This window comes from Protopterus annectens, chromosome 4.part0 (assembly GCF_019279795.1).
Source record: "Protopterus annectens isolate FY-2018-M chromosome 4.part0, PAN1.0, whole genome shotgun sequence".
Taxonomy (NCBI): Eukaryota; Metazoa; Chordata; order Ceratodontiformes; family Protopteridae; genus Protopterus; species Protopterus annectens.
In genome coordinates, this window is record NC_056733.1 from 292,417,384 (window position 1) to 292,445,371 (window position 27,988).

The 27,988-nt window shown below is 38.3% G+C and overlaps 1 protein-coding gene across 1 annotated transcript in view; it reads right to left on the reverse strand.

Annotated features, from left to right (window-relative positions):
• The window catches only part of SUSD2 (sushi domain containing 2), a 1,008,194-nt gene that overhangs the window by 236,315 nt on the left and 743,891 nt on the right, over positions 1-27,988 (reverse strand). Inside the window, exons 9-10 of the mRNA XM_044068275.1 lie at positions 21,199-21,342; positions 17,099-17,257 (exon numbers count right to left, since the gene is read on the reverse strand). Coding sequence (XP_043924210.1) covers positions 17,099-17,257; positions 21,199-21,342 — 303 coding nt within the window. The remainder of the gene's footprint in view (positions 1-17,098; positions 17,258-21,198; positions 21,343-27,988) is intronic.

Consider the following 27,988-nt stretch of genomic DNA (forward strand, 5'->3'; position numbering starts at 1 on the left):
TAAATCACTAAAAGTCATGTGATATGATCATAATCACGTGATATGGCTGCATAAGCCTGAATTACACTAATACATAAAAATATATGCACACAAAAAACACCTCTAAAAATAGATACTATAAAAGACAAATTATTAACCTAAATAATGCAGACAAAAACAGTAAAATACATAAATAAAACGTATATAAATACATAAGTACACACATATATATTATAGCTATAAGCAAAAACAAACTGATGAGGCAAAGGTATTTTATCTGAATAAAGGTCTAGATTTTAACTTGTGTTTCAGTGGTACATACAGGTTCATAGGTAGGTACTAGGCTATTGGCCCTAGGGCCTATATAAGCCTAGCCAAAAATGTACCCTGGCTTTCACCACCCAAGAAAATAATTTTCCTGTGCCCCTGTCGAGCAGAGCCACAGAAGTGATCCCTGGGGTGAATTTCCTATTTCCCATCCAATCATCAAGATTTTTCTTGAAGAGTGCTAATGAGGAGCTGTGTTTGACATAGATAGGTAGTCTGTTCCAGAGTATGGGAAGTCTCTGGGACAGAAATCTATCCCTCCAGCATGTACTGTTTATTGTGATGACAAGGTTTAGGTCCCTAGAGCGTGTAGCTCGGAGGGATTGGGATTTCTTTAATTGGAGCATGTCCAACAGCTCTGGGTTTGACACAGCTTTGTATGTTAGACAGAGATTGCCGCTGAGTAGGCGATATGCGACGGAGTACAGCTGGAGTTTTTTGAGATGGTCTGTGTAGGGCATCTGTTTGAGGCCAGTAATCCTCTTTGTGAGGTATTTCTGTGGCCTTTTCAGTTGTTGTAGATGTCTTGTGAGGTACATACCAAAAGGGGTGTTATACTCTATAATGGGTCTAATGACTGATGAGTAGAGGGGAACAATGACCTCTTTTTTCTGGATGAGAAACCTTTTGTGATGAGGTGAGCCACATAGAAAGATTTCCTGACCACTGTGGCGATGTGATTATCAAAACAGAGACTACTGTCCACCTGTGTCCCAAGGTCTCTTATCACATTTGCGGCGTTATGTAGACTACCAGCTATGTGGTAGTTCATGGGTACAGAGTTTTTACCAAAGGGGATGGCAATACACTTTTTGGCATTGAGCTTCAGGCCATGGCTTTAATCTAACTATCCATCTGGCCTCTAACTGCTCTGTCATGTTATGAATATCACCTCCCCTCCTATTCTCAAAAATCCTGCCTATGGCCATGAATTCAGATAAAATACTTTTGCCTCATCAGTTTGATGAATAATTCCATGAAAAAGTCAGTGGTAATAAACTGCAGCCCTGAACCAAGAAGACACAGCATAGTGTAGCATATTACATTATAATATACAGTAATCTAGTAATTAGCACAACTTGTTGGAACTTAATGCCACAGGCCAATAGGTCAATATAAAGTGATGATCCAAGACAGCTATGCACACAGTCAGAGAGGAGTGAATAGTGCAAGTGTTCAGTTAATAGATAAACTGTAATATGGTAACAAGCAGTAAGTACATAACTTCTGGGGAAACAATTTAGTAGTCAATGGTTACAGGTCCAAAGTGAGGAAAAAAATACACAAGGCCTGGAGCCACAAACCAGCAGTCCACAGTACTGGTTCCTGCATTAGGACAACAACACATAAAGCCAAGTACCACTAGTCAGCAGTCCACAGCTCAAGCTCCAAACACAGGAAAAAAAATAGCAGCCGTGAATAAACCACAAACTTTCCATACAAAAATCAACAGAAGTTCCAAACATCACTCAGGGCATTCCAGCAGTAAACAAACTGTAAATCTAATCCATTATGATTATATAAACCTAGTACAGTAGTTAAAAAGCAAGCTTCAGGCAAAATCCCAAATACAGCACCCCAGTTATGTCATGTAGTGTGATAAAACCCTGACTACAATGCAGGCAGCCTGGGTTTGATTAGTGGATGAAGCCCTAGAATAGACAGACAGGGAAGTGTAGGAATAAGTGGTAAATGATGACTCACCTGCACTGTGTGGAACAACTGGTGGTTTGGTGGATGTTTCACTCCATGCAATCATTAGTCTGCAGGTGAAATAGCTGTAATCAGCGACATGGATTTAGTTTATAGAGCTGTTGGTGGCAGTCCTCATTAACATATGGGTGGGAATTCTTGGGAATATGTCAGCAATCATTGACACTTTTAGAGACAACCAAGTGATAAAGGAAATTTGGTCAAAATAACTTTCACCAACAATGGAGTTCACTTTTTTCCCCAGTGTTTTGTGACAATGGAGTAGGTATCTCTAAGTTTGTGGGATGTAGGGGTGTTCCGTACAATGGGGCTTATGCTCTGCAAAAAATGTACCTCCAAGGTTTGCTGAAAGTTGTTTTGGACATTTTTTTCAGTTAATTGGCAATATATAGTTGCCAACTGATCAACATGGATCCAAATACTCACATGCAGAGAATGAGCATATTAGGTCATTCGGGTGACATGAGTGTCCACATCAGCCATAAGATGTGGGGTTAGGGCCTAATAGAAAAACCTTGATGGCTGTATAAATGATGACCTCTGTGATTGGCTCTCACCCTATGGAGAACACATCAGTTGACTGAAACAAGGGATGATGGTCAGCAGGTATCGGGGTAATGAGTCAAAAGCATACAAAAAAATCCTGTTCACACACATAATAAACCATCACACTCAGCAAAGTTCACAAAAGCAGAGACTAAGTTCTGTATTCTCATCTTCAAAAGAGAAATACCAGCAGACTCAGAACAATGTTGAGGCAATAGTGGAATATTAGAAAAAATGATGCAATACTTATATGAGGTGCCTGCCTGCTAAGTGCTGAAGCAAATGTATAATAAATATCCCTGTGTAAACCAACAAGTCCAGTATATCTATATCTATACACTGATGAAAATTCACAAAAGTTATTTCAGCATCAGTGGGCAAGCAAACAGACATCAAGTATGCACACATCAGATCCACCTTGCTGCTGAAAATACCAGTGTCTCTTACCCAATATAGTCCTTGGAAGAGAATACCATGCTTAAACAAGGATTCAAGGCAACAGTGGATTTGAAAGGGCTCTAAAAATACTGATGCCACTCAATGCTCTAATAATATCTCTGGAAAAATAGAGATCCATACCACTTCGTCTAGTTTCATAAGGTGTCCCAATAACATTTAATGTTCATATGCGACTTTATTCTAGCATATGCCCAGGCTGACTGAATTGATTGATGTAATAATTACAGATGTATCTACTGTGATCAATACTACAGCTAACAAAAGATTTATAGAGGGTAAACATCTTGTAAGTGCAATTTATACTCCAAGCATTTTTCACTTGCAACATGAATAACTTTAGATTTTGAAGTTAACAAACATTTGCAACATCCCGCAAATACTTAAAGGATGACATAACTCTATAGGAATCGGGACAAAAGGTGAATGAACACACCATCAAATCCCATGCAGTTGAAAATATGTCATGAAAATAACAGAAACTAGTACAAAAAGACAGTGTTACTCAAAACATAATTACATATCCATCACAAAAAATACTTAGATTTGGCAAACAAATACTAAACTGAATAAGGTTTTGTCAAAAAACATGACAAAATAAAATCAAGATAAACTGTCAAATACAGAATTTCAATTTTCCTTGATGAAACTGTTATTGATGGGAAGGCATAATCCTTCTTGTAAAGAATACATTGCATATGATGAAATATGCTCATATTGACAAACTTCAAATGTAGACATTTATTCTTACCAGGAGTTTTAAGAAAAGTTTTTCAGTTTCAGATCCTTGTCAAGGCAATAATGGTGCTAAAATCATGATGCCTGAGACATATATTAGCAATACACATGAAGCCCAAACTAAGAAGTATTATAGATTAGACCAAGATTTCAACAACTTTTGGTCACTCTAAAGTCTTTCAAAATGCAGTAGGGTAATAACCGGACAGAGAAAATAATGCAGATAACAACTCTATAGCAAATCTTGCTAATGGAGTCCTTCTTACTGGAAGATGAAAACACTCAATAAAACTTCTTGCGAAGACTTGGATCATGGTTTTTTTTCTTTGTAATATTTCTGGTTTGGAAAGCTTCAACAGTGAGTAGATACTTAGCATTCTGCACCAGAATATAGCAGGCAGTCATGAAATAAAAAGGCCATTATAGCAAAGGCAGCTCAGGAGATAAAAGATCATGAAGTGATGCAATGTAACTAGTCATATACTGACTCTGGCTTTTATATCAACACAAAACAATATTCATGATGAAAATTTACTACAGTAAAGATGATACCCTACATCTGATGACTATAGGTAAACAACTGAAAACTACACATAACATTTTATTTGCAGCAATCAACAATTTATAAACACATTGCAACCCACCTAACCAACTTAAATCTCAAAATCATTCATAACTAAATGCAGTAACCAGTATAGTATTCACCTAAACTATAACTAGATCGATTTCAGTCCTAGACGATCATCCATTTGGTGCCTATCTCCTCAGCAAAATTTGACAACCCAAAAATATATACTCCTCAGTGGAGGACAAAAAAAAAACCTAGAGGCAAAGAACTATTACTACCTAGCTTCTTGCTAGTTACTAACATGCACATGTGTACACATATGCAACACACACAAATACATGCACGCACACACACACATACTCATTTCTGTTTATTTCCAGTCATTTGTACTTCAATTACGGTTGTTGTTTACTTATTTATTTTTTAAGAGGATAACATATCTCCACTTTTATCATAGGTGGGCTGTTTTTTGGTACAGAACTGGCTGTAATTTTTCCTTCATGTACTTTTGCAAACATGCTACTCTCAAGCTAATGGTAGCAAGTTCAAACAGTTTCATCTCTCTACTGAAGAGATCCTTATATGGCAGTGGTTGTAGCTTACTGCTATAAAAATACTCCATTTAGCCAATCATATAGCCCCATGTGAAGGCTATTTTAGAAGATGGGGATTATTCAAAGATGTTTATCACTTCTGAGAAGTGCTAAATACAGTGATCTGGTGTTTTTGTTTTTGCAGTTAGATTCATAGAATTCTTCTTCTTCTTTCTGCTTTTCCCGGTTAGGGGTTGCCACAGCGGATCATCTGTCCGCTCATGATTGGCAGTGGAGTTTTACAGTGTCGAGTTGCCAGCCCAGTGCCCAACCTTCCACAGAAGGCACACACATGCACGCACTCATGCCTAGGGCTAATTTAGAGTGTCCAATCCACCTACAGCATGTCTTTGGGATGTGGGAGGAAACCAGAGCACCGGGCGGAAACCCACACGACCACAGGGAGGACATGCAGACTCCGCACAGAAAGCACCCCAGCTGAGAATCGAATCAGAGAACCTCTTGCTGTGACCACCGTGGCCGCATAGAACATGTATACAAAAATGTTTCCACTTTTGATGAATAAATAGACCTTTTAGCTACATTCCATGAAACCAGACGAAAATAAAAAACAATGCTGGCTCATGGTACTTACCACTCTGAAGACATGATAAGCATTTTTGAATACCTGTCAAGGTGTGAAATAGGAAACTGGACTGTTCATCTCTCTAATCCGTATTACATATAGTACTTAACATAGCATAGTATTACTGTGTTTTAGAGTTTTCTAAGACCTGCTTCTCATGAAGTGTCAAGACCCTTTATTTAGAGATAATGACCAATACAAAATTAAGAAAATGTTAACTTGACTAACAGGCCATAAAAAATTGCTAAAAGCTAAGTGCTATAGTCCAATAAATGTCAAGATGATGAATTCTCTACCACTAACAGCAATATCATGTGAGAATTAAGGTTTATTCTGGTATTTTTAAATTAACATGTGGGCAGTCAGGATTTGCAGAGCATTGTCATTTGCCTGGAAATACTCCATGAGAATTTAAGTGACCACTACTTGCTCTTAACACTGTCATGGCAACACTGTGATCAGCAGCTTCAGCCAACTAGTAATGCAAAGAACCTGGAACCTTTTATCTCCCATTTATTCACCTAGAAAACCTGAATTTAATCTCTGACAGTCCCTTTAGAATCATGCCAAACATTCCTCATGCCAACAGCATACAAAATACCTTGTCAGCTGAAGGGTTAGCACTGTATCTTCTAAACTGTCAAATGACTACAAGGCTGTAATGCAAACATTTAGACTAAATTCCCAGACAGCAAAGAACTAAAGCAGCTTGCATTGTTGGTCATGTGCCAGTCCATATCTCTTGATGTGGGGGTGCCCCTACCCTCCATCCCTGCAATTTAAAAGGATCTTTTCCAAGTTCATACAACTCTCTTAGGAAACTAGTATTTCAAAGAAGGTACAAATGGTGACTATAATAACACACTCTAGACTTCACCACAACAAAACACAGACTCCCTGAAACATCATCCCTACCCACTCCCCCTGCCAAAAAAGCTAATGCCTGGTAAAGCCATCTAACTCACTCTAGAGCCAGCCTTTCACTGAAGAAACTGAATATAATTATCTTAAGTACCAAATATTAATCTGAAGACCATTAAGTCAGCACCAACTGATGAAGCAGAACTTTGTCAACTTATTTTCTTTGTGTGTGGGACTTTATCACCCCCCCCCCCCATCCATTCCCATATCCTACCAAGCACAGGGAGATCCCCTTCACCCTCATCTAATATAATAAGCTCTAAGGTCACTAAACCTCACTCAAATGCCAGCCTCATGGCACAGAAAAATGGTGCCTTGACTATATCTCAGCTGACTTGCGTTCACTTAGATCTCTAGTCACTGAAGAAGATGTTTAGGAAGGGAATACAGTGAACTGATGAAACCATCTCACACATCCTGGGAGGCAATCTGCTGGAAAGTCCTGCTACAGTGGGGGCACCTGGGGAAGGACCACAAAGTTTACTACACACCAACTAGACAGTTAATACCTGAATAAAGAAAACTTTGTAGTGAATCTTTGTTTTTAACTTTGTTGTTAACCTTGAATAGTCATTGTAAATGACTGCTTTAAACTTCACAGTTCACTTAATCCACCAAACCAGTCAATTAATTTTTCTTCAAGTCATCTTTGTGAGAATAGGGAACATCACTATTTAACTTTTGCAAAGGGCAAATTGGTTATATTAACAGTTAGAGCCACCTTAATATCAAATTCACTCACATGGAAGTAATTTGATGTGAAAATATGCCCAACTTTGTCACTACCCTTTCTGAACCACAAATCAAGGTGTCTTATGCTGAAGTGTCCTGCTTTTAATTTAACTTCAAAGGAGAATAAATTTAATAGGGCTGCACCACACTATTAAAAGTCTGCCTTTACATATTAGGAAGAAACCTTATTTTATTACCTTTATGATGAAACTGAAGAAATTTGTCGCTGACTGACAAGAGTCTATAATTCATGGATAATGCCCATTTCACTGTATTATTACAGCTTTTGTGTTTACCTTTGAAATGTTCTTTTTCAACCGGTTTTTGTAAATAGTCTATGTACTGCTTTTACTAATAAGTGATTTGCTTCACAGGTTTATAGGTTCATACATGTACACCAGGCTAACAACCACCAGGACCTTTATAAGCCTATGTTTGTGGGCATTTAATAGGATGAGGTATGTTAGTTAGGAAGTCTTAAGAGGTTGGGGGATGTCAGTTTGGGAACTACTGTCTGCCTCTATCACAGACATGGGTACCAGATCCAGGGTGAATTTCCAGTTTCCCATTCATTGGTCAAGGTTACACTTAAATAGGGTTAGGGATGAACTCTTCTTTACATCTTATTTACGTCACAAGCAAAATTTAAATCCTTAGATCTAATAGTTCAATGCTGTTCATTACGCATATGTGCAAAAGGTCCATCAGAACTGGATCCGAGGATGGCTTGTAAGTCAGACATAGATCACCTGTCAGTAACCATTAGGAGACAATATATAAAGGTAGGGCTTTAAAGTAATACATACAGGGCAATGTGTTTGTACCATGAATTTTCCTGGTAAGGAGCCTTTGTGGATGTTCCAGCTGTTGCATATGTCTGGTCAGGTACACACCATATGGGGCATTATACTCAACGATGGATTTGATAAGGTTCATAGTTTCATAGGTAGGTATTAGGCTATCTGCCCGAGGGCATTTATAAGCCTAGCCAGAGTGTGTCGGCTTTGGTGCCCCATTGATTAATTAACTGATCCTCTGTCAAGCAGAGCCAATGAAGTGATCTCAGGGATGTATTTTCTGTTACCCATCTACTCGTCAAGGTTTCTCTTGAAGAGTGTTAGTGATGGCATGATCCAAGCATCCTTGTAGGTGCTCATAGAGTGCATTTGTAAAGGTTTCTACATCTTGGGCAGCGTTAACCTTTAGCATGGGGGCTGTGAAACGTACCACCACTGTCTTAAGTAAGGTGAAGTTTGCTTTAGAAACATTTTTTACTGGGGCTGAATAAAGTGGCACTGTGACTTCCATGGACGTGGATGCCATGTACTGACTTATATGTTTGGCGATATATTACCTTGGCCATATGTTTGTCAAATGATCCCAAATCCCTGACTATAGGGTCAACTCTTAGTGGTATGTTATCAATGGAGTAATTATCTGGGGTGGCAGTTTTCTCAAAAGTCACTATAATGCATTTCTTGGCACTGAGTTTTAGTCTATGACTTTGGCACCAGTCATTTGTCTGTGATAAACCCTCTTGCAAGATGTTTGTGTCATACGTGGAAATCTATGATAGCTCACAATTTGCAGTCATCTGCAAACTTGATCAGGTAAAGGCTCCTGACATTAGCCTTTATTTATTTATTTATATTAATTAACATTTGTTGAAAGGGAAAGTCCACTGGGCTTGTGACCCATTTTCAGAGGAGGCCCAGGGAGAAAAGCTCCAAATTACATGAAAATCATTACATGAATTTGTAAGGAAGCAAAATTATAAATATAAAGCAAGTGAAAACTATTGAAACAGCAACTATGTTGTAAAACGGCACAATACAGTAACAATGGAACATTAGCTTGTAAGAAAATTATACAGTTAGAAATATTTAACAATACAGCTCAATTTTTTTGGGTGGGGGGGTAGAAAAAGGGAAAGACAGAATTAGAGAGTTAAACTTAAAGGTAAGACAGATATAGTTAGAATCTTACAGCTAGGCAGTGGGAATAAATAGATTATAGATGGCATATACTTCATGGTAGTATTAAAATTTGAAAGTGACAGAGAAGAGAAAATGTGTTAAGATGGTTGTATTGGATGTGTGGACTATGATACTAAAGATTAGGGATAACTCGTATGGTGTAACAGCATAACATATACATAAGTATATTTGCTCCGTGAAACAGTTTTGCTAGATTAAGGAGGCTCTGGATGTGTGTGGAATGTGCAGCTGGGTTTATCAGTGAAATGTTGTTTTAGTTTTCTTTTAAAGGAGATTATGTTGTCTAATTCTGTAACTGATGATGGGAGGGTGTTCCACAGCTTAGTTATGGAATGGGAATAGAAGCTGCTACTTGCTCTTTTACTAGGTTTTGATACTTTAAGTAGGTGTTTGTTGTTAGAGCGTAGAATTTTGGATGGGATGTAAAGTACAATGATATTTTTCAGGGAAGGGCAACATTTGGGTTTATAAATGAGTTTATGCCAAAGGTAAGTTGTGTGCAATATAGGTAATGTCCTTATTCTAGCCAGTTTAGTTCTTTAGTGGCCTGGCAATGGTGGGTCGATTTGGTTGGGCTGGTGCGAATTTTACAATCTTATAATAACAGGACTGTAGTTTGTGTTGCAAAGAGTTGTGGAGATTGGTGAAGATAGGAGACCCATATAGTAAGGTTGGAAGGAGAAGACTTTTTGAAAGTTTTATTCAGATGGATTTGTCTAAGTATTGTTCGTTTCTGTAAAGTTTGCCTACTTTGAAGTGAGTCTTGTTATTGCATTAATAATATAAGTCAAAACTAAGTTTGCTGTCAATAGTGATTCCTAGCAGTTTGGCCTGATTTACTAACTCTATTGGGGTTTTGTTTATGGAAAATATAGTAAAGTCTGTGGGAACAGGTTTAGATGCAAAGATGAGTAGTTTAGATTTATTAGGGGTAAGTAATAGCTGTGATTAGTTTAGCCAGAGTTCTATGGATGTAAAGGCCTTTTGTGTTTACTTTTGGAGGTCAGAGAAGTTATTGGAGTTACAGATTATGGTTGAATCGTCTGCATATTGTATGGTAGTACAGTCAATGGGAACTTTATTTAGGTCATTTATAAAAATGTTGAATAGTAGGGATCCCAAGACTAACCCCTGGGGCACTCCTATGTTATTTGGGAGAAAGCTAGAGAGGCTATTCAGCCATTTGCTGTTGGTTTTCCAAGTAACTAGTGAATCAGGTTAGGGTGGCATCAGAGCATCCTAGTAAGTGGAGTTGCTGGATAAGTTTGATGTGGGAGACTGTGTCGAATGCTTTTGAGAGATCCAATAACAGGACTGATGTAAGTAGGTTAAGTAGGTTACTATCTAGGGCATTATAGATGTAGTTTGTGAAGGAGACAAAGGCAGTAATGGTACTGTGGGATGGTCGAAAACCATCTTGTGAAGGGGATAGTAGGGTTTTGCTGGTTAGATATTCAACCAGTTGCTTGTGGATGCATTCTTCCATTATTTTAGATAGAGGGGACAGTATGGAAATGGGTCTAAAATTAGATAGGTCAAGAGGGTTTCCACCTTTATGAAGTGGGGTGATTACTGATTTTTCCAGAGCTGGGGGACTGTGTGTTCTACAAGTGATCAGTTTATAAAAAGTAGATGCCAAATAGGAGCAGTCCCAGCATGGAGCCTGAGGTACCCAAATGGTGACCATTCTCTTAGTGGAGGTGGTATTACCAATCCTGACTTCCTGGGTCCTATCTGTGAGCCAGTTGGCAATCCAGCAAGATATGTAGGGGTTTGTGCCTAGTTCAGCGAGTTAGTCAATTATACCTGAGTGAGGTATAGTATCAAATGCCTTACAAAGCCTGTTTTGAGGCTATAGTTTAAAAGTGATTCAAGTGATCCTGGCAGGTCATGTTTCAAGCTATTTAGGAGGCATCCCAGGATATTGTTGTGGCCCACTGAGGTTGTGTTTTTGGTCATAGCCACTGCTGCCAGGACCTGCTCCATGGTTGCAGTTGGGGGGGGGGGGGTTATGTTAGTAGGTATTTCATGGGAGTGGTAGGTGAAGTTTGAGCTGAATTTCTCAGCAAGCAAATCTGTTATGTCACTCTGCTCAGTGAAGGTGGCACCACTGACCACCAGTTCGGCACACTGGTGTGTGCTGACTTTGAGGGTTCAGACAAGCTATAGAAGGCCTTGTGGTTTTTGCCTGTGTGGCTATTTTTGACCTCATAATTGGCCTTGTTGGACTTAATTAGTCCTCTTAGTTTCCAGTTTAGTTTAATTAGAGAGCTTCTATCATTGTGGGAGTTGTTCTTCCTGATTCTGGTCCTGAATTTTTTCCTTTTGTTAAATACCTTTTTGATGTTAGGATTCCACCAATGTGATTTCTTTTTAGAGTTTGCTTTGGGCATACTTCTAGTACAAATAGCAGCCTCTATACTGCCTTTTGCATGGTTGTACAGGATATCTGTGAACAATTCTACATAGGTTGCTGTGAACTTGGGTTTGGGAGGGGCACTAATTTTGACAAACTATTTCTTAATAGGACATAATTTGCTTCAGAATAGTTCCTAACTGTTACAGAGATTGCTGGGGTTGCTAGGTTGATTTTTATTTCAAAGTAGACAGCTTTGAGGTCTGACCTCACCAGTGAAAACATGATACTGGGAGGGTGCAACACTCTACCATATTGGTGAGTACCAGGTCCAGTACATTTAAACTTCTAAGCTGCTTGTTTCCTTGTTTTTTTAAAAAGAAAAAAATTAAGTGAGGACTTACCATCCCATATCAAGAATAAGAGGATACATTTAAGAAACTTTTCTCATCCTCTTAATGTGGCATCTTATGCACATATATTTTATATGCATTTGGTGTCTACATATTATACATATGATTAAACTATATTTTATGCATATCTTAGCTAGTATTTTTTTAAATATTTTTTTGTTTTCTCGATGCTTTTTGACTGGATCTTTTAACCTTACCAAATCTGCATTCAGTCTTACCATTCATTTTCTAAAATTGTATTTTGTATAGGGTCCGTATTAAATTGCCGAACGTTTCACAGTTTGAATGTCATATGGTCGACACCATATGATCGAACTTTGAAAAGTTCGAAGATGAAAGGCAATGGCTTTGTACATGCAGAATGGGAAAATTTCCCTTTTCTGCACTGAAGTGCAGTCTCGGAGTAGGTATATTTAAGTAGGGGGTGTGGGGTGCTGGGGGGCTTGCCTCCCTGCTCAGAGGGTTAAGGTAATTTTTTTTTTACTTTTTTATTATACATTCGAGGTTTCAAGTTTCGCTCATATGTTGTCGAACATATGAGATTCAAAATTTTGAAGCTTCAAATATATAATATAGACCCTTTTTTATATAATATTGTTGATTGAAAGATTGTGATATATTTTTTACTCTCTTGAGTTAGGATCATTGCTGAAAAATGTCAATAGATCAGTCCACTTATCCAGTGAACAAATGTTAAATAAATAATAAATATATCTGGCATGAGACAGAAGTTGTAAAAATAAAACACTTGGATGTGTGCTTAAAGTTTTGATTACGCTGCTCAGTTTTTTTAACTTAGTTAGGCCAGTTATGAACAATTGCCTATATTCTAAAATGCTGATCTTTTAAGAAAGATGACTGCAGTCACACAACATACAAACAGAAGTGCTGTAATCAAATGAAATTAAAATGCATGACTTGTACTATCTTAATTTGCATTTTAATAGCAAACCTTAGATGACAGTGCACTTATTTATATTTCTAAAATCTGAGAAGAATTATTTGCACAGTTCAGGAATTCAGATTCAGGGAATGGAAATCCTTTCTAGAAGTCGCAGTTCTACAACACCATCTGCTCAGCATAATGGGGTAGAAGTTAAAGAAATAGAAATTGAGGTTATGGAGCACCTGCAAAGTGAAGGATACAGTATAGAAAATTTAATGCAAAGAGCACAACAACAGGATAGAGCAATGGATATCCAAATTAAGGGGAAACCAGTGGAACTGGAAGCAATTGGTCAGGTGCCATATCAAGATAGTGTGGACCCTTTAACAGGAAACCAATATAAACATTCACTTGAAGCTAGACAGCAAGGGAAGGAACAATGTTGAGGAGTGATAGGCCAGTGAGTTCCCATATGACAGAGCAACGGATGACACAGGATGAAACTGAAGAGAAGGTACCACAGGAAGATGCTATAGAACTCTCTATAGAATGTCTGCAGGAAGTGGAAAACAAAGAATGTGCCCTCAGTCTGGAAGAAAATGAACTAAAGGAAGAGTTGCTTGATTTAATGGACATAGATATATTAAGACAAAAGGAACGGACTAGACTGCAGAAGGTCAATAAAACCCCAAAAGTCAGAAGTCTGATAAAACAAATGAACACAGTAATTAGAACTGTCCATAGAGATCCATGTGATATAACAGAAGTAAACAGGATATATTACTGTGCAGCTAAACTAATAACTGATAAAGTTCTACCACAATAACACAGGGAAGTGAGGCAAAGGATGGGGAGAAATTAAATACCCTCATAGAAGTATCAAATAGAGAAAATTATAAAGCAACTAAGACAAGAAGTGTCCCTGTTAGTAGACTGTAGAAGAGGGAATAGAGCATCAAAAATGCTAATAAAGACAGACGTGATAAAAGCAATGGACAATATTAGAACAGACCAGGATCTATCATGCACTATCGCAAATAACAAACTACAAATTTCAGCACAGAAAGAAAAACTTAGAAGATACACAGATAAATATAAAGGAAAAGTACAAAATAAGCAATCTGTTGATGACCCAAAAAAGTTTTATAGAGAATTGGGAAACAAGGTAAAAGGCACTGAAAAAGAAGAAATAGATGCATTTTGGAGAAGTATCTATGAAGATCCTGTGGAACACAACAAAGATGCTAAATGGATAAAAGAAGTAAAAGAAATAATACAAAGTTCAAATGTACAGGATATGAAATAGGATGAAGTAACAGAGAGATTGAAACAAAGCTAAGAAAAGCTTCTAATAGGAAAACCCCAGGCCCAGATGCAGTACCTAACTTTTGGTTAAAAGTATTAACATCTTTGCACAAAGACTTAGGCATGAGTAAGAACTATTTATATGCACATCCCAAAAAGACACCAACCTGGCTAACAACAGATACAACAATGCTCCTACATAAAAGTGAACCTGCAAGTTACCCCAAAAATTGTAGACCAATAACTTGCCTTCCAACAATGTATAAACTAGACACAGGAATTGATGCCGACAGAGTTTGTAGTCATTTAGAAGAAAACTCAATTATGGCAGTAGAACAAAAGGGCAATAAAAGAAAGTCCTATGGAACAAAGGATCAATTGCGGTTAAATAAAGTCATAGTGGAGAACTGAAAAAAGGGAAAGAATCTAAGTATGACATGGATTAACTACAAAAAAGTATTTGATAGTATCCCACATTCATGGATAAAAGAGTGCTTAAAAATGTATAAGATATATCCTACACTGATCGACTACATTACAGTGACCATGAAATGGTGGCAGATCACTTTGCAATTAAGCCATAATAAAGGACAAATTGTTATCCCAGGATAAAAATTCAAAGGGGGATATTCCAGGGTGACTATCTCACCGTTGCTTTTGTGCCTTACCCTTAACTCATTAAGCTGGTTACTTAACAGCTTAGACCATGGCTTTAATTTGGCTCCTAGAAAACAACAAAGTCTAAAGACTTCTCATCTTCTCTTTGTTGATGATTTAAAACTATATAGCTCATCAGATGAGGAACTGAAAGCACAGCTGCAGGTTGTCAAAACTTTTTCAGATGATATTAGAATGTCATTTGGCCTTGATAAATATGCAAAAGCAGTCTTTAAAGCAGGAAAACTGCAGCACGAGGAAAACATCAGTTTGGGACAAGAATGTGATATAAAAGAACTTTAGCAAGAGGGAGTGTATAAATACTTGGGAACTGATGAAGGATCAGCAATAAAACATGAACAAATGCATCTAAAACTTAGCAAGGAATACTTCAGAAGACAACAGCATTGACATCTAGGAACAAAATCCAAGCTATAAACCAACAATTTGCTCTTCCTATCCTAACTTACAGTTTTGGAGTAATTGACTGGCCCCCAAAAAGTGTTGGATAGATTAGATATTAAAACACGAAGGATGCTTTATGCTCACCAAATTATTTATAAAAATCAGTGCACACCAAGATTATATATTCCCCATTCCAAAGGAGGGATGGGCCTCCTTGAAATTAATTACATGCATAGGTCTGCAATTGTGGGACTCCACACATATCTGCTGACCTCACGAGACCCAAATGTAGTGAAAGTTTTGAAACATGAGGAGAATAAATCTAAGATGACTTATCTGATTAACCTAGCAGAAGCATACCGGCATCAAGCAGGAATGGAAATCAAACTAGAAGTAGATAAAAATCAGGCAGCAACTGAATGTGCCAAAAAAACAAAAGAAAGAATATAAGGTGAAGGACCAGATGAAAAGGCAAGAAATGTTGGAAAATCATAAATATAGTTGCAAGTACAGAAAACTTCTAGAAGAACCTCATGTTGATCAGGAACGAATGCAGGAATGATTAAGGAGAGGTGAATTCAAGCCAAGAGATGAAAGGTTAATATTAGCAGCCCAAAATAGTGGGCTACATGCATGTTGGTTTACAAAGTCCATTGAACATGTGGGAGAAACAGACAAATGTTGGTTTTGTAAAAAATAATTGAAAACAGCTGCACACCTCGTTGTTGGTTGCAACCTACTAATGGCAGAAGGATTGTATACTGAAAGACATAATAATATGGCGAGACTGTTGCACTGGGGATTGTGCAAACATTATGGTATTGAAGTGGCTGAAAAACACTGGAAACAAGTTTACATCACATGGGATCATCTATTGCCAACAGTTCAAAAGACAGATGCTAGAAAACCAGACAGAGTGGTCCAAGAAAAGAATACAAAAGCAGCATTGATCATTGATATCGCCACACCCAGTGACTACAGTGTCCTGCGTACAGAGAGACTCAAAATCATAAAATATCAGGATTTGCAGGCAGAAACTAGGGAAATGTGGAAGAAAGATTCTCAGATAGTACCGATAGTATTAGGAGCAACGGGTCTTATAAAAAAAGAGTCTACAAGCATATTTAGATATGCTATCAATACATGTAATTCCATACGAATCGCAGAAGGAGTCATTACTGGGCACATTGTGGGTGCTGCAAAGAGCACTTTTGGCTGACATCAAAGAGTGAAACAATATTAATTTCATGAACTTTAATCATACTTTGACTCAGAAATGGGGTCCATTCATACCATGGTATTAGAAAGCCAAAAGATTTCGAGAACTTAAAAAAGGGTAGAAGTATTAGAAAGAAAAAGGAAGTACTATAAAAGGGCAATGTAAGACTATGTATAACATATGATTTACCTAATCTCTGCTTATGAAGCAGAGAAGGAAAGGATATGGTATATGTACAGTCTAATCCGATAACAAATATAATGAATGCATCTATATCAGTACTACATATATGTGGGGTATGCAATCTTTTTCCATATCCTTATACTTGAGTCAGCCAGTTTAGTACACAGTCAATGTTTACTTCACCACCATATGTATTCCCCAACACACACACATACAAACACGCACACACACACACACACACACACACACACACACACACACACACACACACACACACACACACACACGCACACACACACACACACACACACACACACACACACACACACACAAGCATGTGCACATACACACACACACACACTCACACACACACTCACACACAAGCATGTGGACACACACTCACTCACACACGTACACACACAAACATCTACAGACACATACACACACACACACACACACACACACACACACACACATACACACGCACGCATGCAATTGCTGTTTGATTTTATACCCACCTTTCAAGTCCATCCAGCTCTGTTCATCAAAGCTTATCACCTCTTGATTCAGCAGAACCTGCAGGTGGTTCAGATGACCCAAAGCCCGAACCTCAATCACATCTGAACTATTTTCCTGCATGGCAATTGCTGAAATACCAGTAGCTGGAGCCCCGGTCCCTGCAATACAGGACAGTTTAAAAATTAAAGTAGTTCAATATAAAACAGTAATTGCACTATAGACCCATTATTGCTTCTATGGAAATGGAGATTAAGTATAAAAAGTAAACTGCATGCAATGTGGTGTGTGCTATAGAAACAGATTCTGCAGTGACTAATATCTCCATTATTTTTTAACTTGTGGCTTCTTCATACTGCAGATTAAATTTGCATATCTAAACCACAACTCAAATAATGCAAACCATCACAGACAGAAGGGTTCCAAGAAGACAATTTGCATGAGGCTTATATGTGGAAAATGTAATTTATAACTTCTGCTACTTTTGGATCTTGAAAACCTGCCCAAAAATACCTCAAACCCTGCTGGACCAGATAAAACAGAGAAATGTCATGGCAACCAGTGCTGGTTCCTGCCAGAAAAATGGTAAGGTAATTTCCATTTGTTTAGTGCCTTCATTTGATATCTCAGGAAATACTGTGGAAGAAAATACATAGTTCAAACCAATACTATAAAACAGACTAAGGAAAACACAAAAAATATAACATCATAATCACTACAGGTACTATAATCCAAGCCACATTCAGTACCAACCTGACTCTGGAGTGTATAAAAACCACAGTAGTTTTCTGCATTTGAGTATAATGGCACATCTGTATATTAGTGAAGCTGTTAAGATGATAATTTCATGGTAATAAACTTTTCAAAAACCTGATGCACAGAAACATCATCTCCCTGACTGGAATTGGACCAGTACTGGACTGGAACTTCGCCCTCTAGTCAAGTACCCGCCATTACCATGTACTCAGAAATATCATCCAGTCAATCATATTATGTCTTCTGAGAACTCAGTGTCATAAATGGTTGCAAATTTTTAAAGCTAGCAGTATGGGACTGCTGGTGAAACAAAACTAATTACATCCACTTCGTTTGAATGCCAATCCCTCAGGTAACCTAAGTGATATCCTCTCTGAAAATGTATCTGTATAATATGAGACATTAAACTGAGGGTCCTATCTGTCTCCAGCCCTGCCCCCCCCCCAAAAAAAAGAGGCCACTAGAGTAGTGGGACTAGCCAAGTCAACAAAAGATTACAGATATATAAATAAACAGTATTGCCATCTCCAAAGCAATATTCATTCAAATATGAAAATCCTAAATATCTTTGGCTCATGCATTTGACACTTAGCTGACCATGTGAGTGAAAGATGGAACAAACTGGCAGCAAGATTTTTAACTCAAATTAAATTGCGTGGTATAAATTAGCTATAAATAAAGTAAGGAAAGGAATCGTGGAGCCATGAGTGTGTTATGCTTACTTTTGTTAGCAAATCCTTCTAGTAGTTCACCCACATTTATTGGTGGCTTCTGTAAGCAAATTGGTTTACCATAAGCAACCCTGGTCCATTAAACAGACATTACACTTATCACTGAAAAATACGAGTGATGGTAGCATGGTGGCCCACTACTCATTTAATTAGAAACAAAGGTGAGGATAGCAAAGAACATATATTTTTCAAATGTTTCTTTATCATTGAAGGTCAGAGAGCAGGTAAAAGCAATTAAGAAGAGAATTAATACATCATTTAAAGCAGTAGAAGTGGGATTTCAAAGGAAAGACATCCATGTGGTTCTCTAGGAGATGTCAATTATATGTGAAACTGACACCAAGTGAAAGGACAAGAGCAGGATGGCAGCCATGACATATCTCTTTGGTGGTACAGAGGCCTGATGATGGCTTTTACATTTGTGAAGGTGCACAATTCAGAAAAGGAAGCATTAGTAGCTAGAAGTGCTTTATATGAGGAATGCAGGCTTTAAACAAATGTAAGAAGGTAGTCCATCACTGCCATATCAAGGCTCATATAAAGGGCCAACAGATGATAATCAGCATAACCTTATGAGATCTGGGCTGAGTTTAATATCGAAAAGTAACCTATCACATTATTTATATGCAATTAGAGTGTGTATCTTTCATACCTGTGCTTTCAAAGACCAGTGCTCAGATGCAGTCATGGTGGCAGCACACTGTACTAACCTTTCTAGGAGCTGTGGTTCAGATGGAGCAGCAATACCTTATAAATATAATGTAGGATCTCATCTAAGCCCAACATCACTTTTAAAAGATGAAAGATCATAATATAATTTAATCCTAGTGATTCACCTTTGGAGAATTCAATGATGACAAGCAAGCCATAAGGCATGATAATATTCTGAGTACCACGGTCACAGGGCTGTGTCTCAGGTTCTGTAAACAACCTAACCTTTGCATTGTAGGGGTTAGGCATAAATTAAAAACTATAAGTTTGGTTTCTTGTGTGGAAATGTACAAGTTGTACGTTTTCACATACATCCTAATGGCCAGCATTCAGTGGGAATCTTGTGAGTAGTGATGGTTACTGCTTAAGTTCTTTCTTGATGCTACATGTAAGTGCAGTTTATATACATAGTCTAGTTAGATGAGAAAACATTTTCCTTCAGGTAATTCTAGAATGAAGGTGAAGGTGTAATTTTTCTATATGATCCAAATGTAGCTGAACACTTGCAAATGCAGCATGTGCTTTAAAGAGCCAGGCCATGTGGTTCCCAGTTAGAAGTGTGAAAACAGATGTTGAGGTGCCTAACATTTTAAAAGTTAAATTGTAGCTTCTTAAAGAAAGAAAACAATCGCTTCCAAAGCGGTTACAGGGGTCTTCACCTCTGGCAACACCTAATGCAGAGGTTGCATCTCTACGCCCCAACTGCTTATGTATATTAACTCCAAGATTCTGGTACCTTAAAGAAGTGTGAATGCTCTGTGATACCACAGCTTTAGGGTTAGTATATATTTCTCCTAATCTCTCATTGTTTTCACTCTTCTGAGGGTCACCCTTACATTCCATGGACTTTCAATGGGCACCCAGCCCATGTTTCATTTGTGACATTCGAGCCCACGTTTCCTTTGTGACATTCCATGGACTTTCACCAGGCACCCAGCCCACGTTTCCTTTGTGAAATTCCATGGACTTTCAACAGGCACCCAGCCCACGTTTCCTTTGTGAAATTCCATGGACTTTCACCAGGCATACAGCCCACATTTCCTTTGTGAAATTCCATGGACTTTCACCAGGCACCCAGCCCACGTTTCCTTTGTGAAATTCCATGGACTTCCACCAGGCACCCAGCCCACGTTTCCTTTGTGCTAACTGATTAGCTCGATAAGACTTGACTTAGCATCAGCGGGCTGGGTGAGCTTAACCAGTGTATAGACACAAGACATGTTTAAACAGACCATGGCCTTGAAACCTTTGTTGTTAGGATAGGTACAAATACAGCATACAGGTTAAATGCCTCCAGCTGCGGCTGTATATATCAGCATGATTACATTCCACATGACAGACTGCATACTGGCAATACAATTAAGATTCAGCAAGGGATTGTAAAAAATACTTTCTTTCCCATAGTATTATTGTTGGAAGAAGATGTAGCTTTACATGAGCTCCATCGTACAATATCAGAGAAAAAGCTTTCCATTTTTATTTAATTTCTCTTTCAGTTTTCTTTTTCTTCCTTTGTTTGCATCATCTGTTCTCCGCTTCACTAGTACCATCAGACCAATTTCTGTCATGGGAGTTCCAATCACTGCTCATCTATTTAAAACAAGATTCCAGTCATACTTGTTTTTTATCTGTAGATCTATGTGTACTGAAAGATGCTGTTACTAGCTAAGGCTCTGATATAAATAATAAATGTGATTCTGAATTTCTCTCAGGAAATGCCACATTTTTAAAGGAAATTCTAGTATAAAATTGATCTTGAAAGTTTCTTTCCACTGTGAAGTTACATCTAACTAAAGTGCAGACAGTGATATTTTGATGTGGTGCCACCTGTTTTTATTTGTTAGTATAATTTATTTATCTGTGCATTTGCAGATATGCATTAAAAGAAAAAAATACAAACTAACCATTTTCATATGTGACTTGTTGTGTCCTCCCTTGGACTGTCAATGACCAGTACTCGGATCTTAGCAGTGTATATTCTCCTTTTCCATTGAATGTGAACTTTGAACCATCAAATGTAATGAAGTGTGGATCACCAAATGCAGTACCTGTCAGACACAAAAATTAAATTTTTATACAAACTGAGAATAAGGCAACAGATAACAACAAGGCCAAAATAATTCAATCATTTTACTGTTAGATTATCTGGAACATATTTTTTGATTTTCAGCTACTCTTTTCTCATATTCATTTTCACTACTTACTGTTTTAATTTGTACCACTCACTGTAAATCAGTACAACAATAGATGCTTTAAAGGTGCCCATGTGACATACAGGACACCGGTGTCAATGCATCAAATTATATTTTTCTCAACCTTACCACCTGTTGTGACATAACCTTATTGCAGGCCTGAAGTGCTTATGAAAACATAAGTGCACAGTGCCAATTTTTCAGGCTCCAGTCACTATGAATATGTGTAATAGCAGTTTATGTAAACATCTGTTAGTTACTATCAATGTTCTTTCAAACACATTGAGTCATAGCTGGGCAAGTCCAGCATAACACTGGCATCAAAACTACTGGTCTTTTCTGATTCATAGATTTACAGATTTATAGATTATTACTAGGCTAACAACCCAGGGGGCCTTTCTAAGCCTGTCCAAGTTTTTCCGGAAGAATAATGATGTGTTATATCCAAACAGGATATTGACAGCCAACCATTTATAAGCTACCTCTGTCCATAATGGACATGGGTGCCAGGCCTGGTGTAAGTTTCCCATTACCAATCCATTGGTCTAGGTTGTGCTTAAACTGGGTATTAGATGAACTCAGCTTCACATGGATGGAAAGCCTGTTCCATATTAGAGGCAGTCTCTGGGACACATCTGTCTCTCCAGCATGTTCTGTTTAAGTCACAGACAAAATTCAGGTCCAAAGAACTTGTATTTCTGGTACTCTGACTTATGATTATATAGGAGATTCATAAGTGTGGGGATTGAGAATGCCAGGCATCGAACACCCCTCAGCAATCTATAGGAGACAGAGTAGAAGGAATTAGCTTTAAGTTGCTCTGCATAAGGCTCTTTTGTTATGCTTTGTATTCTTTTTGTAAGGAACCTCTGATGTTGCTCTAGTTGCTGCATATGCCTGGTCAGGTACAAACCAAAGAGAGCATTGTACTCTATGATTGGTCTGATAAGGGTGAAGTACAGTGAGATAATGACCTCTTTGGACCTAGATGCCATGACGTTACTTATACGTTGCACAGCATAAAAGGATTTCCTCACCACTGTGGCCATGTGGTGGTCAAAGGTAAGGTCACTATCTAGGTGCATGCCTAGATCCCCGACCACAGGTTCAACTTATAGGGGAGTATTATCAACATGATAATTAGCTGGGATGTTGACTTATGGAAAGGTACAATTACGCATTTCTTACCAATGAGTTTAAGACCATGGCTTCAGCACCATTTGTTATTCAGAGCTAGCCCTTCTTGAAGAATGCTAGTGTCTGCATGGGAGACAATGATAACCCCCAGCTTGCAATTATCTGCAAACTTAGTCATAAACCTTCAGCATTTGCTTCCGTTTCAGGGAAATAGATGCCAAAAAGTAGCAGGCATAACACTGAGCCCTATGGAACTCTGCTAGTGACTGGACTCTTGGTGGAGGTGGCCTCACCTGCTTTGACCTCCTAGGTCCTATCAGTGAGCCAGTTGGCTATGCAGTGGGTGATAAAAGGGTTTATACTTAAATTAATGAGCTTGTCTATAATGCCTGAGTGGGGTATTATATCAAATGCCTAAGCTAGGTCGAGGTAAGCTCTGTGCACAGTCTTACCTTCATCCAATGCTTTGCTAACCCACTTAAAAAAAGTCCACCAGATTTAATAAGCATGATCTTCCTTTAACAAAGCCAAACTGTGATGGGTCTAGCACTTGCAGGTTACCTATGTCCTCATTTATCATGTCCAACATGATTTTTTCCATGGCTTTATGTTTGAGGCTGGTAAGAATTATGGTTAGACCTCATTTTGTGTAGGGGAATGACTGTAGCTATCTTCCATTCCTTGGGCACAAAACCTGATTGAAAGCTCCACTTGAAAAGTAATTCAAGTAGATCAAACAGGTCATGTTTTATGCTATTTATTAAACATCCAGGGATTTCACATTTTTTCCACTGGTTACTTTGTTTCTTCTGTGATACATAAATGCACAGAAAATATCTGTGCCTTTGTCTTTTCTGATAAGATTCAAGGCCTGCAAAAACTACAAGCACTGCTGGTGACTCCCTGCTGGGGAGGAAAGTACATCCATTTATTGTCTGTGAGTTGCTTAAACTGATAGAGCTGCTTTCTGTTTTACCTGCTACATTTTGTTTTCCTGTCTTAAGAACCCTGTTTGGTCTGGTGTTTTGATCTACGTGATAGATACTTAAATTACTTAGGTTTTTTTCATTAGTTGTTTATTCGTTGATACCGAAATACACAGAGAATATCAGTGTCTTTGCCTTTTCTGATAAGACTCAAGACCTGAAAAAACTACAAGCACTGCAGGTGACTCCCTGCTAGGTAAGGAAAGTAAATCCATTGTTTTTGTCTGTGACTTGCTTAAACTGATAGAGCTGCTTTCTGTTTTACCTGCTCCATTTTGTTTTATGTTTTAAGAACTCTGTTTGGCCTGGTGTTTTTATTTTATGTGGCAGACATAAATTGCATAGGCTGCACATTTCACATTTTTTATTGGTTAATTTGTTTCTTGAGTGCTACTTAAATAAACAGAATATCTGTGTTTCTGTCTTTTTTGATAAGACTTTATGCCTGCTAAAACTACAAGCGCTGCTGATGATTCCCTGCTGGTTGAGGAAAGTAAATCCATTTTTTTGTCTATGAGTTGTTTAAACTAATAGAGCAGCTTCCTGTTCTACCTGACACATTTTCTTTCCCTGTTTTAAGAAATCTGTTTGGCCTGGTGTTTTTGTTCTATATTGCAGACAGACACCTAAATTACCTAGGCTGCACAGTTCACATGTTTTCTCATTGGTTAATTTGTTTCTTCTGTGATACTTAAATACACAGAGAATATCTGTGTCCTTGTCTTTTCCAATTAGACTCAAGGCTTTCAAAAACTACAAGCACTGCTGCTTACTCCCTGCTGGTTATTTTTCCCAGCCATCCTCCCATTCCTTGATCTGCTTTTTAAACTTGGTGATTTTAAGCTGCCCACCCTTGCTGTAAATTGAGCTTTATATACTCTTCTCTTTCTGCACTGCTGTTTATATCCTTAATTATTTATTTCTTTGCCTTTCATTTAGCTTATTTTGAAAAAAGAAAGTGCATTTTGCCTCTTATTGCCTGTTATACTGATTTACTATCTAACTAGCTGTTGGTTACAATAGTCTATTTTTACATTCTAGTAAGCTTTTTTTTGTGTTTTTAGATCAAGATCTTTCATCAAGATTTTCCATCTACCCAAAGTGGGTAGTAGCCTAGTCTGTATAGGTTGGGGAATCACACACAAAATTCTTGCATGTAGTTTTTTTATTGGCTAGAGGGTCAACCTACCTTGTTTTTAGTGCCTTTATAAATTCTTCACAGTTGAGTGGCTCTTGGCTCATTTCTACAAAGTGCAGTACTTTTATTGAATAATCTCACTTTATAAGGCATTTAAGGTGCACTGCTATTAACTTGAATTACTTATTGCCTTTCCTTAAGTTTGTTTGTGGTAGTATTTCCTTTCTGGACACTCTTACTGAACTTTTACATTAGGAGGGCTGTGATTATGCCTGTAGTGGCAATACGTGTTTACCGGATCTATTTCCAATAGGAAACACACAAAAGGGTACTAAGTGTAGTTGTTTTACTGACCAGAGGGTTCATTAGTCAGATTTCTCTATTTCTAGTGCTGGTATAAATTCAACACATTTGCATGGAGCTGCTCACTATCCCAGTGCCCTGTACAGATGCAAACATCTGGAAACATTGCTTATTTTCATTATACTGTGAAAGTTTACCACAATATTTACTATTTTTTGCACTTCTTTAAAGTTTAAAAGTCACATTTTCAAACTGCTATAATAGCTGCTGTTCTGCTCGGAAATCCATTGTATCTAGTGTTTCTTAGTATTAGGCATCTGTTTGAGGTTTCTTAACACTTGGGCTCAAACTAGTCCTTTTACACTAACAAGGTCAAGATTTGCACTCTTGTGTCAGGAGAGGGCTGTTTTCACCTATCTAAGCTGGAAATCGCTGGTGGAAAGCTCAGTGTGTGCTTACCTAATTGGCCTTCGGGCATAGTTAGTATAAAATTTGTCTTTTTCTAATCATATACAGGTCTTGCATTTGTAAGAGGCTGCACTTCATTGCAGCAGCAGTTATTGCTGCCTTATAAACACACAATCACCAGAAGTTGAAATTTCCCTATATAAAACTCCTCAGAACTTTACTTCAGTCCTGTGTTACTCACGAGGCAACTAGTTTGCATAGTAAGCAGAATTTAAATCACAGTCAGACTAAGTTTATTGTCATTTAGATCTGTACATATTGCAGCAAAATGAAATTATGTTGCTTTGATCCCAGTGCAAGAAACACACATACCTACAGTTACTATTTAGTAATACAATTAATGCATTTAATTAGGACTGTTTAGGTCTGTCTTACCTTATTAAAGCACACAGGACTAGTGCTGACTAGAAAGCTCTGCTTTGGGGATTGGGCAGCATCTGTGGTTAAGTTAGCAACAGATTATAGCAAGTAATCACCCTTCCCTCCTCCAGTTATGGACACTCCTTGCAAGTACACATTAGGACCTGCAACCATGGATGGGCACTTTCCAGCTATATCCTCATCCAGCTTGCTGGACAAGGGCATCCTGAGGTAATGTAACAATTGCCTTAAGTATACTAAAAATCAGTTAATTCTCAAACAGACAAATACAGTATGTGAGAGATGCAGTTACACATTGACACTGGAGGCTAGATTCTCATATGCAGACACAAAAAGCAATAAACAGGTTGTCAGTGACTCATATACATCATTCACCTCTCTCACAAAAGACTACACACATAGACCCACATATGCAGAGGTGCTTACACATAACTTGTCCAAACCTCAAAGGCCTCTCAGGCGCAGACCTCAAAAACTCTGCATGCACACAAACAAGACAACTCCTATCACAATACATAAAATCACATCTAACTGTGTCTCAACTACCAAGCTCAAAAGTCAAAACACTCCACAAGCCAGTATTCTAGTCATAGGATACTCCATTGTGAGAAGCACTGATGTCTCTCTTACGAGGCTGGATAACGGGACAGTTACAGTTAGTTGCCTGTCAGAGACCAGAATTCACTGCAAGCACTCAAGTCACTTATCCATAAGTACCAGTATGACTCAGTCATAGTCCATGTGGGCATGAATGACCTGAAATGTACCTTTTTGGACTATATGAAGAGAAACATGACTGAGCTCTCAGAATATATGTCACAGGTAGGCATGCCCCTAGCATTGAGCAGTATTCTACCATCTCCAAGGAGGATGCTACAACACCAGCAGAAAATTATCAACTTTAACAACTGGCTTAGCTACTGGTGTCAGTCCAAGGGGTCCAATACTTGTCAGCATGGGAGGACATGGTTGACAGGCCACACTGCTTTGCCAGGGATGGTCTTCATCTGTCACATCTAGGTTTTCAGATATTGGCCAAAACATCATCCACCCCATAGTGCCTATTTTAGCCACTGCTAAACAGACAAACCTTCCAATGTAACAAAAGCTACTCAGTACAAGCTAAAAGTGTTACTGTTCAATGTTAGGAGACTCAACAAGAAACTGCACTCACTGGAAGCACTCCTCACCCTGGAGAATGCTGAAGTCTGTGCAGTTACTGAAACACAGTTCTCAGCCATGGAAACCACTCCAGCAGTGCATGGTTATAATGCCTTTCATATGTTCCAACCACCCACTGAGCATGAAAAAATAAAAGGCAAAGGTGTATCTATCTACATAGAGGATAAGCACACCTCAAGGTTGGTCAAACAATATGACATGCTTGAGCTACTCCATGTCTAATTAACCATGGGAAAAACAATTACCATATTCTTTCTAGCTACAGGTCCATCACCATGTACCAGGAAACCCATACATCATACCTGAAGTTACTATAATCTCTCACCATCTAACCCAATATCATACTCATGAGTGATTTTAACTATCCCTCCATTAATTGGGAGGCATACATGACTACTAACATGCAGGCCCAAAGATTTATTGACTGTAATTTCAAATGCCCTGAAGCTAGTCTTCACTCCCACTAGGGGAGCAAATACTGGAGAGCTGGTACTCACAAACATGGCAGAGTGCTGCAACCCCCCCCCCCCAGTATGATGTCTTCACTGGTAACATCAAATCACAAAGTGGTCTCCCTTGAAATAAAGGTAAAACTAGTCCCCCCAACTAACCCCAAAAACTTTAGGAACTTCTTTAATGTAAATCACCCTTTATTAAGGGAAGCCATACCTAGTTTCCAAGCTCTCCCAAATCCAGAAAACAAAGAAACCTATGGAGAGGTGTACACAAAAGCCCTGTACAACCATATAAATAACTGCATAGAAACGGCAGTACCAGACCAAAATAAACTCAGGTCAAACCGCAAAATAAGCCACCCTGGTGGACCCCTGGTATTATCAGGTTGTACAACAAAAGGAAGAAAATCCTGTTGAGAAGTAAGAGGGAATGTTCACAACAGAGCAAAAAC